The following is a 13,487-nucleotide window of genomic DNA, read 5'->3' as shown; positions in this document are numbered from 1 at the left end:
CCCTCACTCTCTCTTCCCCCCTTCTCTATCTCTCTCTTTCTCTCCCTCACTCTCTCTATTTCTCTCCCCGTCTCCCTCACTCTCTCTTTCTCCCCCCCTCTCTCTCTCTCTCTCTCCCCCCCTCCCCTCTCTCTCCCTCCCCCCCTCTCTCTCTCCCCCTCTCTCTCTCTCTCTCTCTCTCCCTCCCCTCTCTCTCTCTCCCTCCCCCCCTCTCTCTCTCCCCCTCTCTCTCTCTCTCTCTCTCTCTCCCCCTCCCCTCTCTCTCCGTCTCCTCTCTCTCTCTCTCTCTCTCTCTCTCTCTCTCTCTCTCTCTCTCTCTCTCTCTCTCTCTCTCTCTCTCAGACGCTCGAACCAAACATCCTTCCGAGCGAATTTGGTGTCGTTTGTTTCCATATATGGTCATGAGCGTCGCCGAGAGCGAGGCGCGTGCACTGACCGATGGCGCTCACCGTTCACTTCCATATTTGGAAGCAGCTCGACGGTGGGCGGAGCGAGCGAGGCTCCTCCCCCTTTGATGCTCTTCATCATCATCATCATCATCATCTTCATCATCATCATCATCCTATAGTCCGCTCGTCGTGATGAAGATCAGGTGTTTTCATTTAAACATAAGTGAACCTTTAAAATCACCATCGAATTAATATAATTAATATACATTGATTTAATTTTAATGTCAATTTTTGACGCAAAATGAGCGTAAAATACGTACAACTTTATGAAATAAAATGACTTAAAATAACTTGAACTTAAAATATAAAAGTGTTAACGGTTTACAGTCATTTTTAATATAACATGTTAAATGTATTAAATTAATGTAATGTTGTCAAGATGTGTAACTCTCTTAGAAATAAACAATAAAAATATTTTCAAGTACCACATTTAAACTTTGTGTCATGTTTTTGTTAAACTATTAAAAGATAACTGTGTTAAATAATTAATATTTTACACTTTAATTATTTATTATTTTTATTATTTGCCTCTTGGTATAATATCACACTTTTATTGAATTATTTTACTGCACATTTGTTGCTCATGTTAATAATGAATTATTATAATGGAATCACGTGTGTTTAATAATTAATACATTTGTGGTTCATTTATTTATTGTTCTTTGTCTCGCAACTCTTGAAAGAATGTCAAAGAATAGACATAAAATAAATTATAATTAAGGCTTGTGATTTTGAACGTATTATTTTGATTAAATAAATAACTTTAACTCAATAATATTTATTTATTTTGAGATGTTTTTAAAGCAAACACTGGAGAATAACGTTGTTTATCAAATGATTGTATTTTAAATTTTAAATGATTCTTTACGGAACAATCTTGACTGTTACCCGCCCTCGCTCGTGCACTCTGACCCAGCTGGTGACGCGCATATAAGCTCGTCCCCGCGACCTATCCAGCGAGCGAGCGAGCACGAGACTCTTCATCGCCGCAGATCCACGCACTCGCACGGACAGACTCTCAGCTGCAGACATGGTAAGAACCACCGGCTCCCGGTGCCGTGGAGGCCGCGGCGGGGCTCGCCTCCTCCCGCTGTCGCTCGTCCTCCTCCGCGCCCTCGTATAACGGACCAGCATCCCGGCTCCACGCGGCTCGGATGCTGGTCGTGTCTCGGCGGGTTCTGGTGTCGTGAGGCCGCGGATGGAAGTGTTTATCGACGGTTTCATCAGGAGCTGAAATTAAAAATGCTAACTATGCTATTTTTGCTGACGTCACCCCCGCGCATTCTTGACCCGCCAGCCGCCGCTTTAAAAAAAACAAAAAAAACGCCGCATTATTCGCGGCCCGGCTCGAGTAAACTTCCACGCCGTTGTCATGACGCCCCGTGCGGGTGTGTGTTCGTCCGGATCGAGTTTCCGTCACGTTATCTCCGCGGAGAACAGGCGTCCGTCGGCGGCTGACAGGTGCAGCGTCTGCCCCGAGGCTAGCGCAGCTAACGGTACTGTTAGCTAAGCTAAGCTACAAAGTGTCTCCAATAATGGCTGCTGTGATTCTCTTTGTCTGCTCGCTTCTCCGCCGCTGCTCGCGCCGGGCCCGCGTCGGTCCTGCTCTTCTTGTCCAAACACTCCTCGACACCCATCGAGCGGCCACGACCTGCTGCTTTTATGCCACTTTAGAGACAGAATCTCGACATTTTTTGCCTTATTTAGCGAGCTAACGCACACATGCTGCATTCACGGCCCCACCCTGGATTTGCTGCATATACATTATTTCCTCTCCTGCCGCTTCGTCAACGTTTTCTGATACAAGACATGTCGCGTGTTTGGATTCGTGTCTGCGGCTCGTATGGCTTTAATGCCGGGTTTCATATTTCCAGAGTTTTGTTGAGCGCCAGCTAACGGCTGCGCATCTGATTCATGACGCGACCTGAACGTTGCATCGTCTTGTCAACACAATGGAACGTTCATGGTTGACGTTTACACTCGAGTGTTTTTAGTCCTATTTCTTTTATTCCCTCCATCAAATGAACAGTTCGTCCTTCTCTATACGCTTTACATTAAAGTATTACATCATACCGTTATTTGGCATTTTCTCACATCCTTTAGTCATTTTGTTTTTGAAGCTAAAACGTCTACATTGTTCTTTAAACACCGTGTCAGACTTGAATGACTGCAAAAATATTTTTGTTTGGAAACCAAATGTTTTTTTTCATACATTTGTCCATTTAACAAAATTATTGTACTTATGCAATGTATTTATAGATTATAGAAATGTTCTACTTTCTGTTCCTGTACTACCTTTCACTTGTGTCTTTGTCCTTCTTGTGTCATGATGTTTTCCTTGAATCCTCCATCTTGTGTTGATGTCGAGTCAGAAGTGTCCTTTTAATAGGATGCTTAAAAAAACGGTTTAAGATTACATTTAATATGTCAAGATAAGCCTTTATTCTTTACAAATCTTGGAAATGTAAGTTTTAAAAAGCTGATTTTTGAAGTGCTTCTAGATAATGTTGCTACACCGCTCAGGAGTTAAAGTGCTGAATTGCTACTAAAGTTAAAATGTGTGTAACTGTAATGACTCTTCTGACTATATTTGAGGAACTCACTGACTGTGTGAAAGTCTTGGACTCCAAATTGACTCGTCTTTCGGTTCATAACCCTTTGTCTTTCGAGTCATGTGATACTTTGAATTTCACACAAGAACAGTTGACTTCCTTCAGTAGTAATCATGCATAACCTCAAGATTTGGCCTTAAATGTACTTTTAACACCGAGACCTGAATCCGTGGACGATGCGATTGTTTACCATGTCAAAGAAAACCTATTTGTAAAGTACTTTAGCGTCTTAAAGAAGTGGTTTCCACTCGTGACACTTTGGTCAAACGGACGACACGGCTGAACTCTTGGCTTGGTTTTCATTTCCTCCTTCGCCATTTCCTCCTCATTGTCTCTCGTCGCTGCAAGATAGCAGTTTTGTTGCGTGGCGGCTCTTTCCTCTGATGAATTGGCTTAAACGGAGTCAGAAGACTCGGCCGAGGGAGTTTATAGAGGACACTGACTCGGCAATGTGACTCGCATTCTATATAATTCAACAGTAGCTTCTTTGTGCGTCAGCGAGCAGCTCGCTCGAGCCTTTCCTGCTGCACCCTCGCCTTCCTTCTAATAATGGCTGATATTTACTCTGAGCAGACGAAGTTTACACCTTTTTATTGTAGTGGACACTGTTTATCCGACGGGCTGGACTTTCACCGAAGGTTCAGAGTTTATTGTCAGAGTATTACATAATGAACATTTTATAATAGACAATCTTTACCCACCAGTGAGTCACTGCCACACCCTGGTTCTTCAGTGACCCGTCATTCCTCCTAATGCCGTTTAAGTCGCATGAAGAACTTTGGCCCACAGGTTTGAGTCGCCTCTCGAACCCTATTGGCTACAAGAACGTCACAACCTCTTTCTTTTGTGTAGATACACTCGGTCTTTTCACTTTAATCTCTTGGCTGACGCTGTAAAGATTTACTGTTTTTATAGATCGTGTCGCCGCATAGTTAGAATCCTCACGTGTACTTATATTTTTATTGGCCTTTTAAAAACGTGACTGAGAATAATACGATTTATCCGCATGTCAGTCTTTGTCCAGGGGTGGTCACTTCCTCTCGCAGAAACCTCGTCTCTCTCGGTGTCGATGAATCATTTAGAGAATTAAATCTTAAAAAATGAAACCCTGTGGTATTAAAGTTTAATTTATCTTGAGCCAAAGCAAATCTGACGGTGAATAAAGATCTTGTGATGCATGATGATTCTGTTCCTCAGTCACTTCATTTGTTGCTAAGATGTTGAATGTAGTCGATGTTGTTAGTGTTAAAATCAGGTGCTTGGTCGTTTTATTTTAATTCAATTAATACAAAACGATCTAAATTCAATATATATTCATTTGTAGCCTTTTATAATAGTGCCAGTAGTGTTTTGACATTGTTCAATGTATAAATGTGGCATAATAATGGTGCAACCAGACGATACAATACACTGCAAGGCGCTGGTGATCATGTGACTGTTGGCTTGAGAAGCTCAGTACTCTTGGTTTTGTCTGGTGTCACTATTGTACCAACATTTAGAATTTGAACGGCTACAAAGTAAAACATTTCATTTTAGAATAAATGATTAACAAAATGTATGTTTTAAATATTTAATAAATTTAAAATCTGCCATTCAATATATACTTTCTTTTTTTAAATTAAATGTCTCAATATTTAATGCTTTGGTTCCAGAAGACATTGTCTTGTAAATGATTGACTTTTGCTGATGTTGAGCTCCTGACGTTTCAAAAGTCCATCTTGTTGAAAGAAACGATGATTCAACTTTAATGATGTATATAATCCATCAGCTCTGTACCACGATCAGGAAGTTAAAGGTGTGTTTTCTCTCCAGGCCTCCGGTGTAAAAGTGACGGATGAAGTGATCGAGGTCTTCAAAACCATGAAGGTACGGAAGGCTCAGGCCAACGAGGACGAGAAGAAGATGAGGAAGAAGGCCATCCTGTTCTGCCTGAGCAAAGACCTGAAGAACATCGTTCTGGACGAGGGCAAAGAGATCCTGCAGGGGGATCTGGGAACCACCGTCAAAGACCCCTACCAGCACTTCGTCTCCATGCTGCCCCCCAACGACTGCCGCTACGCTCTGTACGACGCCACCTACGAGACCAAAGAAACCAAGAAGGAGGACCTGGTCTTCATCTTCTGGTGAGGAACGCCCTGAACTTTATTGTCTTCAAATGTTCATGGTGACATATAAAGATGTAGGTGTTTTAAATAAGGCATTATTGACGATGCAAGTAAAACTGCAATTTTTATGAAGGGATTATTGGGATGAATGTAGCGTCAAATAATTAAAGATGTCCCTGACGCCTACTTCCTGTTTGATAACTGCCTGTTTTGTTTGGCCCCGGACTAAGATATTTTGGCCCCAGTTTGGTTGAGTTTGACGCTCATTCTTAAACTTTGAGATCTAAGATTGTTTTTTGACCTCCAGGGCTCCAGACAGCGCCCCCTTGAAGAGCAAGATGATCTACGCCAGCTCAAAAGATGCTATTAAGAGGAAATTTGAAGGTGAGTGAAACTCTCTGCTGTCAAAATGTTTTCTTAAATGTTGGATGTTTAGAGTCTGAAGAGGCTTTTAAAACATCGCCTGATGAACATGAAGCTTCAAACTTCATGAGCTCTTTATGGCTCTTGCTCTCATTGTGGGGTTACGTTCTGAAAACCCCCCGACATAAACAAACTCCACCAAAGTACAAACAATTTCATTTATAACTTGGTTAAATTAACATTTAGTTGAACTTGTATACTCAACGTTTAAGGCGTCAACAATCCTCCCACCCAGGCGACCAATCAGCATCTTCTATTGCAAGTGTTTAAAACCACAGTTTTTGTGACGGCATTAAAGAATAAAAGTGAAATGACACGAGCAAGTACTTGAATATAAATATGGTATCGTAGCCAATTGGCAGTCACGAATACAGCAGTGTAGAAGTGCATCATGGGAGTTGACTGTGCAGCTGGCGCTCGACTCACTCTCTCGGTTCTGTCCGCAGGTATCAAGCACGAGTGGCAGGTGAACGGCTTAGAAGACTTGAAAGAGCGACAAACTCTGGCGGACAAACTGGGCGGAGCGTCAGTAATCAGTCTGGAAGGAGCCCCCATCTAAGTCCTCGTGCCCCCGCCTCGATTCCTCAGAGGCCTTTCTGACACATTTGTTGGGTTTAGCTGTTCATTCCAGAGGGGGAGGGGGTCAAAAATGGAACCAGCGTCATTTGCCGGACACTCTGGGAGGGGGGGTGGGGGGTTAAGATCCACAAATGCAGGCTGTCAATCCAGTTAATGTCTAAAGAATCTAAAACAAACGGATGATGTATACTTGGTCAAGAAGGTTATTTTTCTGGTTCTATTTGAAAGGGACTCTCAACAATCTCAATCCTACCATCGACACCAGTTGTTCCAACTACTTTTTTTTTTTTTTTTTTTTTTTTTGCCAAACTTCTAGTTAAGTTTTGTAAGTGTGTAGTTGAGACTAGATGTAGTAAAAACTAATTTGATTGCACAAGAAGTACCAACTTCTGGGAACACCACGACATCCATGTGTTTGTTTCATGTTCTTCTCATCAAACCAGTGTTTCGGTTCAGATTCCATGTAGTGAACACATTCCTCCTTCTTGTTGAATTAAAAGAAACTTGTTGTGATTCAGGTCTGATGGGAGCGACGTTTGAGACTGACTATTGAATGGTGGATGTTTTGTATCGTCTCCGGATCTCTATTAAAAAGCACTAAACTACTGACTTGTTTTGTCTTTACGCGGAACTGACCAGATGTTGGAACTGGACGATCCTGCTGTCGATAACTGACTATATTTGAATTAATCTGACGATTAGCATCACATTGTTTTCATTTGACCGAGAACAGAGAAATATATGGAAGTATTTCTTCGCCACTGGAATATTGAATGTTAAATGCAACATTTCAAATGTTAACTTTTTTTTTTTTTAAGGTGTGAATTCTTAGTTGTTTCAATAGTTAGAATCTTTATGGGGTTAACTTTATTTTATATTTTTTAAATTTAGTCAATTCATTTAAAATATATTTAGAAAATGTATTTTTGGATTAAGATCAAATGCTCTTTATACATTTTACTAATTGAGTTTTCAATTTCTTTTATCAACCTCAAACTATTTAAATGTATTAATAGTTTCAAGGACAAGAACATTTCAATAAAAATAGTTTGATTTTGAAACGTGTCTGGAGCTACAAACGGAACCATCGTTTACGTGGGAAGTTTCTTCCGGACCTGCTCTACGGTCGCACCTGTTTACGGTCAGACTTTCCGACTGTCGTCACTAAACGTACCTTCAGTCACAGACGGAAATACAAATACGACACATCGACTGTAGACGGTATAAAGCGCCGCCATCTTGGTTCAGAGGCAGCATTAACTACAGGGAAGGAGATACTTCTAGTACATCTCAATCTTTAAATACAATTATTCTATAGTTTAGTCCGTATGTTTCTATCAAATCCATATCGAAAATGTTTTTTATATATTTATAATTTCTATCTGTTCTGAGGTTTGAAAAACAAACCCCGTGAAAAAAAGCTTGACTAACGAGCGATTTATGATCATTATAATGTAAACACATCATTCCTCTATAGACGTAATGCACTGTAGGAGCGAGTGACACTGTACCAAGATGGCCGCCCTGTATACACACTAGTATGCGACAGCAGTCGATGCGGTGTCTATGTATATATATGTCTATATATATATATATATATATATATATATATATTATATATTGCCCTACATAATATATATATATATATATTGTCGGGCACCGGTTTAAGCTCAGACTTTCCAACTGTCGTCACCAAACGTAAATTCATTCGCTCAAACTACGGCAACAATCTACGAGTTTTGGCCCAAAAAGGACGTTGCGAAAATGGCGGCGGTAGCAGGTATTTATATCAGTGTTTTATATTTAACCATCTGTTCATGTATCGATTACTTTTAAATAATTTATATATTTTTTTTATCTCCTGCTCGTCTTGCATGTGAATCACGGTTTAATTTCGAGTGTGACGCGCACGTTTATAAGCGCGCGGCCACTAGAGGGAGCCAGAGGACTAGAACAATAACAAGACCTTCATAAATCTCTGTTTATTAAAATATATCAACGATTTCTCTTTAGTCCAAAAATAAAAATATCAAACGTCTTTAACATCAGCGTCTGGATCGTTTTCTTCCAAACTGTTCTGGAAACTGTTCTGGAAACATCTCGGTGACATCAGAATATTGACCAGTTTAACATTTTAAACGTTTTTCTTTTTTAATTAAAGTGTTTTTAAAGCATCGAATAGTTTTTTTTTTAAGAATAAAAAAGCGTTTTGTTTTACGCATAGTTTGCTATTATTATTCCAATAATTTAAAATTCTTTATTTCTTAACCCGTAGTCTTTTAAAATTAATTTATTAATGGAATAAATGGTATAAAAGTGTCGCCAGACATTACCAGCAGATCACAGAGATACTTGATCTTGATCTTGTGCGTCGCCTGATCGGCTGAAAGTTCGATCAAGTCGCTCTGAGCTCTGCTAGTAATGTCTGCGTCAATCCAATCTCAATTCGATAAATCATTAAAAAACATTTCAATAAAAAAGTCTAAAATGTTAGTTCAATATTCTGATGATATATTTCCAGACGTCCCTGGAACCAGAACTTCAAGTCATCCCTGATCACAGTCCAGGCGGTTCCCGTGAACCCAGTAGCAGATCTGGGCGAACTTGAGCGGCGTGATCCGGACCGCCACGTTGTAGTCCCGGTTCTCGCCGTCGATCTCCAGCCACTGGTGTCCCGAGAAGATCCCGATGACCTTCCTCTCCCAGCGCTCCAGGGCCTCGTCCCAGACCCGCCCGTACACGCCGGAGCCGCTGGCGCCGGGCCGGGCGTCGCAGTGCTGGTAGATCAGGTCGCTGGACTCCTCCTCCACCGGGCAGAACCTGTAGACCAGCTCGCCCGGACGGTCGCTGTCGAAGCCCGAGAAGTGGATCCTCTTCCCGGCCAGGTCGTCCGGGGTCGGGGCCACCGAGAGCCGCATGAAGGGCCGGCGGTGGGTCCAGCGCAGCTCCAGCAGGGCGTAGTCGAAGTCCATGCTGACTTCCTGCGGGCCCTGGATCCAACCCTTGGGGACGCGGGTGCGTCTGACCCGGGCCCAGCGGACCAGGGGCCTCGGGTCCGCCCCGGTGCCGTTGAGGGACGGCGGGATGAGGAAGCCCACCCGCAGCTTCCGAGCCCCCTTGACGTAATCCTTGCCGTCGTGCACGCAGTGGGCCGCGGTCAGGACGTGGCGCTGAGAGACCAGGACGCCGGTGCAGCCCGTGGAGATCCTCACGGCCGTGGAGAACGGGTAGTCCAGCAGGAAGTGGTCGCCCTGGATGTTGAAGCGTCCGTCGGCGCCGTAGATCTGCCGCCGCACTCGTCTGGACCTCGGGCGCCTCGGCGCCGCCTCCCTCGCCTCGCCCTGGACGTCCACCGCCGTCAGGGTCCGGGATCCGTCCGAGTACAGGGTCTCGAAGTCCAGCGTGTCCGCCAGCTCCCTCTGGTGGAGGCAGCTGGCGTTGCAGTGGGTGCTGAAGTCCAGCCGGGTGTAGGCGCTGAAGCGGGAGCGGGTCAGAGGTCGAGGGGCGTGAGGCACCAAGGTGGGCACCCGAGGGTGCAGAGGAGAGGAGGAGGAGACCAGAGGAGGGAGGAGGACCAGGAGCAGGTGAGTCAGGAAGACTTCCATGATGGAGACGCGTGTGCTGTAGAGACAAACATGTTACTGACCAACTACTGACCACAACTACTGACCAACTAGTACACAACCCAACAACAGACCACAACACAACTACTGACCACAATGCAATTATTGACCACAACAACTCACCAGAACCCAATTACTGACCATAACACAACAACTAACCACAACACAACAACTGACAACAACACAACTACCTACCACAACACATTACTGACCAGAACACAAAGACTGACCAAAACACAATTACTGACCAGCTACTGACCACAACACAACTACTGACCACAACACAACTACTGACCACAATACAACTACTAACCACAACACAACTACTGACCACAACACAACTACTGACCACAATACAACTACTAACCACAACACAACTACTGACCACAACACAACTACTGACCACAATACAACTACTAACCACAACACAACTACTGACCACAACACAACTACTGACCACAACACAACTACTGACCACAATACAACTACTAACCACAACACAACTACTGACCACAACAAAACTACTGACCACAATACAACTACTGACCACAACACAACTACTGACCACAACACAACTACTGACCACAATACAACTACTAACCACAACACAACTACTGACCACAACACAACTACTGACCACAACACAATTACTGACCAACTACTGACCACAATACAACTACTAACCACAACACAACTACTGACCACAACACAACTACTGACCACAACACAACTACTGACCACAATACAACTACTAACCACAACACAACTACTGACCACAACACAACTACTGACCACAACACAACTACTGACCACAACACAATTACTGACCAACTACTGATCACAATACAACTACTAACCACAACACAACTACTGACCACAACACAACTACTGACCACAACACAACTACTGACCACAACACAATTACTGACCAACTACTGATCACAATACAACTACTAACCACAACACAACTACTGACCACAACACAACTACTGACCACAACACAACTACTGACCACAACACAACTACTGACCACAACACAACTACTGACCACAACACAACTACTGACCACAATACAACTACTAACCACAACACAACTACTGACCACAACACAACTACTGACCACAACACAATTACTGACCAACTACTGATCACAATACAACTACTAACCACAACACAACTACTGACCACAACACAACTACTGACCACAACACAATTACTGACCAACTACTGATCACAATACAACTACTAACCACAACACAACTACTGACCACAACACAACTACTGACCACAATACAACTACTGACCACAACACAACTACTGACCACAATACAACTACTAACCACAACACAACTACTGACCACAACACAACTACTGACCACAACACAATTACTGACCAACTACTGACCACAATACAACTACTAACCACAACACAACTACTGACCACAACACAACTACTGACCACAACACAATTACTGACCAACTACTGATCACAATACAACTACTAACCACAACACAACTACTGACCACAGCACAATTACTGACCAACTACTGATCACAATACAACTACTAACCACAACACAACTACTGACCACAACACAACTACTAACCACAACACAACTACTGATCACAATACAACTACTAACCACAACACAACTACTGACCACAACACAACTACTGATCACAACACAACTACTGACCACAATACAACTACTGACCACAACACAACTACTGATCACAACACAACTACTGACCACAATACAACTACTGATCACAACACAACTACTGACCACAATACAACTACTGATCACAACACAACTACTGACCACAACACAACTACTGATCACAACACAACTACTGACCACAATACAACTACTGACCACAACACAACTACTGACCACAACACAACTACTGACCACAACACAACTACTGACCACAACACTCTGGCGCGTCAATCAAGGCTGATTCAAAGACAAGGGAAGGATTTCAGTTATAAACTGATGGTTGTTTAAAAGCTTTGAATTATAAAGTTAAAGCGAGTGAATCGGTGCTCGATTGGTTCGTCTGTTAAGAAGCTAATGTACCAACATTTGATATTGAATTCAAAAGGCTATGAATTTAAAAATATCGAATTCAGAACATTTATTTTTGAACAATAGAAATCAGAAAATCAATTTCTATGTATAAAATAAAATGTATTGATTTTGAAAATATACATATTTTTCAATTCGATTATGAAAAAAATCAACCTTTAAATAAAGGATTTTTTTTTTAATTAAATGAATAATTAAATAATTAAAGTTATTATATTTAAGTAAAATAAAAATAAACTTTCAAAGCCTTCACTGAACTGGACTCAAGTTTCAAACCAGACAACGGAATAAAAGGTTCTGCAGGTGTTGGGTAACACGCTCCGTCACAACAGAACCGGACCAGGACCGGCTCGTCCTTGTGATCCACTGAGCTCAAGTCTACAGACGAAGAACCGGCCCAGAAGTAGGTCGTGTGTCCGTCCATCAAACCCAGAGCTGCTGTAAATCCTCATGAATCGTTGCCGGTTCTGAACCCGTCAGCGAGGTCAGGTCCAACAATGAAGCTCTTGTTCCTGCGAGACTCGCTCGGATCAGATTTACTCGCGACACGACACGACGTTTCTGCAAACAACCGTCCACAGAGCAGGTTCTGCCTCGGTTCTGACCCGACAAAGAGTCCAATTAGAGCGAAAAACAAGAGACTCGATCCAAGTGTGGAATGAAAGCTTTTTATTGATGGAGAGACAGAAGTGAACGAGTTCACTTTATTATCTTTTCTTCTTTTGTGTCGTTTGTCAGAAAAGTTGATTTTCGTTTTAATTGAGTGAAAATAATAAAAGATAAAGAAGGTTTTAATTCTGATCATGACGTCGCTTCAACATGGACTTTTAAAATAAAATAATCATTTTTTGGGGGCGACCTGTATAAAAACAAACACGATTAAAATACATAAACATTGTGTTGTTTGAGGATAAAAAATTATCTAAATATACATAAACATTTAAAAAATATTGATCGTCGTTCATGGCTCTTAACCTGCGATTTATGATTAAAAATATTGTTGTTATTGTTTATTTTTAAATTGTTGAACTACCTCACACCCTGTTATTTTAGTGTATGTTTCTTTTTTACGACCATTTTATTTAAGTGTTATTTGACGGGAAGTTTTATAAGAAACTGTTAAATGTTGAGACGGAGGTTCATTTAGTTGTTAATTAAAATATTTCCTTAAATTGTTTTTATAATCCTCGTGGATTCAATGGTTTGAGAATCAAATATTTTCCTGAATAAAGTTCTCGAGGCGAACGTTTTAGTTTCATGACGACTCAACACGACTCAACACGAAGTATAAATTCAACTTGTTTTTATCTTCACTCGACTGGTCATGTCTGATGATCCTTCATGTTGTTCTGTGTTTGTTTACTGACGTATAAATGTTTGACTCTGAGACTTGAACTCGTCGAATCTCTGTTTGTGGCGCCCGAGGCGTTCAGGGGCAGGTGTGTAAAAGTGAAACGGGACAAGTTTGAACAGGTGAGGCCGAGGTTCCTGACAAAGATCAGGGCGTGAAGCGTCTTTCTCTTTGAGTGACAGCTCAAGAGACTTCTGCTGGTTTAACTCACCAAACTCATCGACAGGCTCAAGTGGAAAATACTTTTCCAACATG

At 42.1% G+C, this 13,487-nt stretch overlaps 2 protein-coding genes across 2 annotated transcripts in view; one reads left to right on the top strand and one right to left on the bottom strand.

Annotated features, from left to right (window-relative positions):
* The first annotated feature begins 1,362 nt into the window (after nt 1–1,362).
* Nucleotides 1,363–6,774, top strand: cfl1 (cofilin 1). Its single transcript, XM_087799882.1, has 4 exons — nt 1,363–1,482; nt 4,874–5,184; nt 5,474–5,550; nt 6,036–6,774. The coding sequence occupies exons 1-4, from the start codon at nt 1,480–1,482 to the stop codon at nt 6,146–6,148; spliced, it is 504 nt and encodes a 167-aa protein (XP_087656008.1). The 5' UTR covers nt 1,363–1,479; the 3' UTR covers nt 6,149–6,774.
* A 1,361-nt stretch (nt 6,775–8,135) lies between these two features.
* prss23 (serine protease 23) overlaps nt 8,136–13,487 on the bottom strand; it is a 5,915-nt gene continuing 563 nt past the window's right edge. Inside the window, exon 2 of the mRNA XM_087799881.1 lies at nt 8,136–9,789. Within this exon, the coding sequence (XP_087656007.1) occupies nt 8,715–9,789 (1,075 nt within the window). The 3' untranslated portion in view covers nt 8,136–8,714. The remainder of the gene's footprint in view (nt 9,790–13,487) is intronic.

Source organism: Callionymus lyra, chromosome 9 (genome assembly GCF_982586985.1).
Source record: "Callionymus lyra chromosome 9, fCalLyr1.hap1.1, whole genome shotgun sequence".
Classification (NCBI taxonomy): Eukaryota; Metazoa; Chordata; class Actinopteri; order Syngnathiformes; family Callionymidae; genus Callionymus; species Callionymus lyra.
This window is presented reverse-complemented; position numbering and strand designations above follow the sequence as displayed.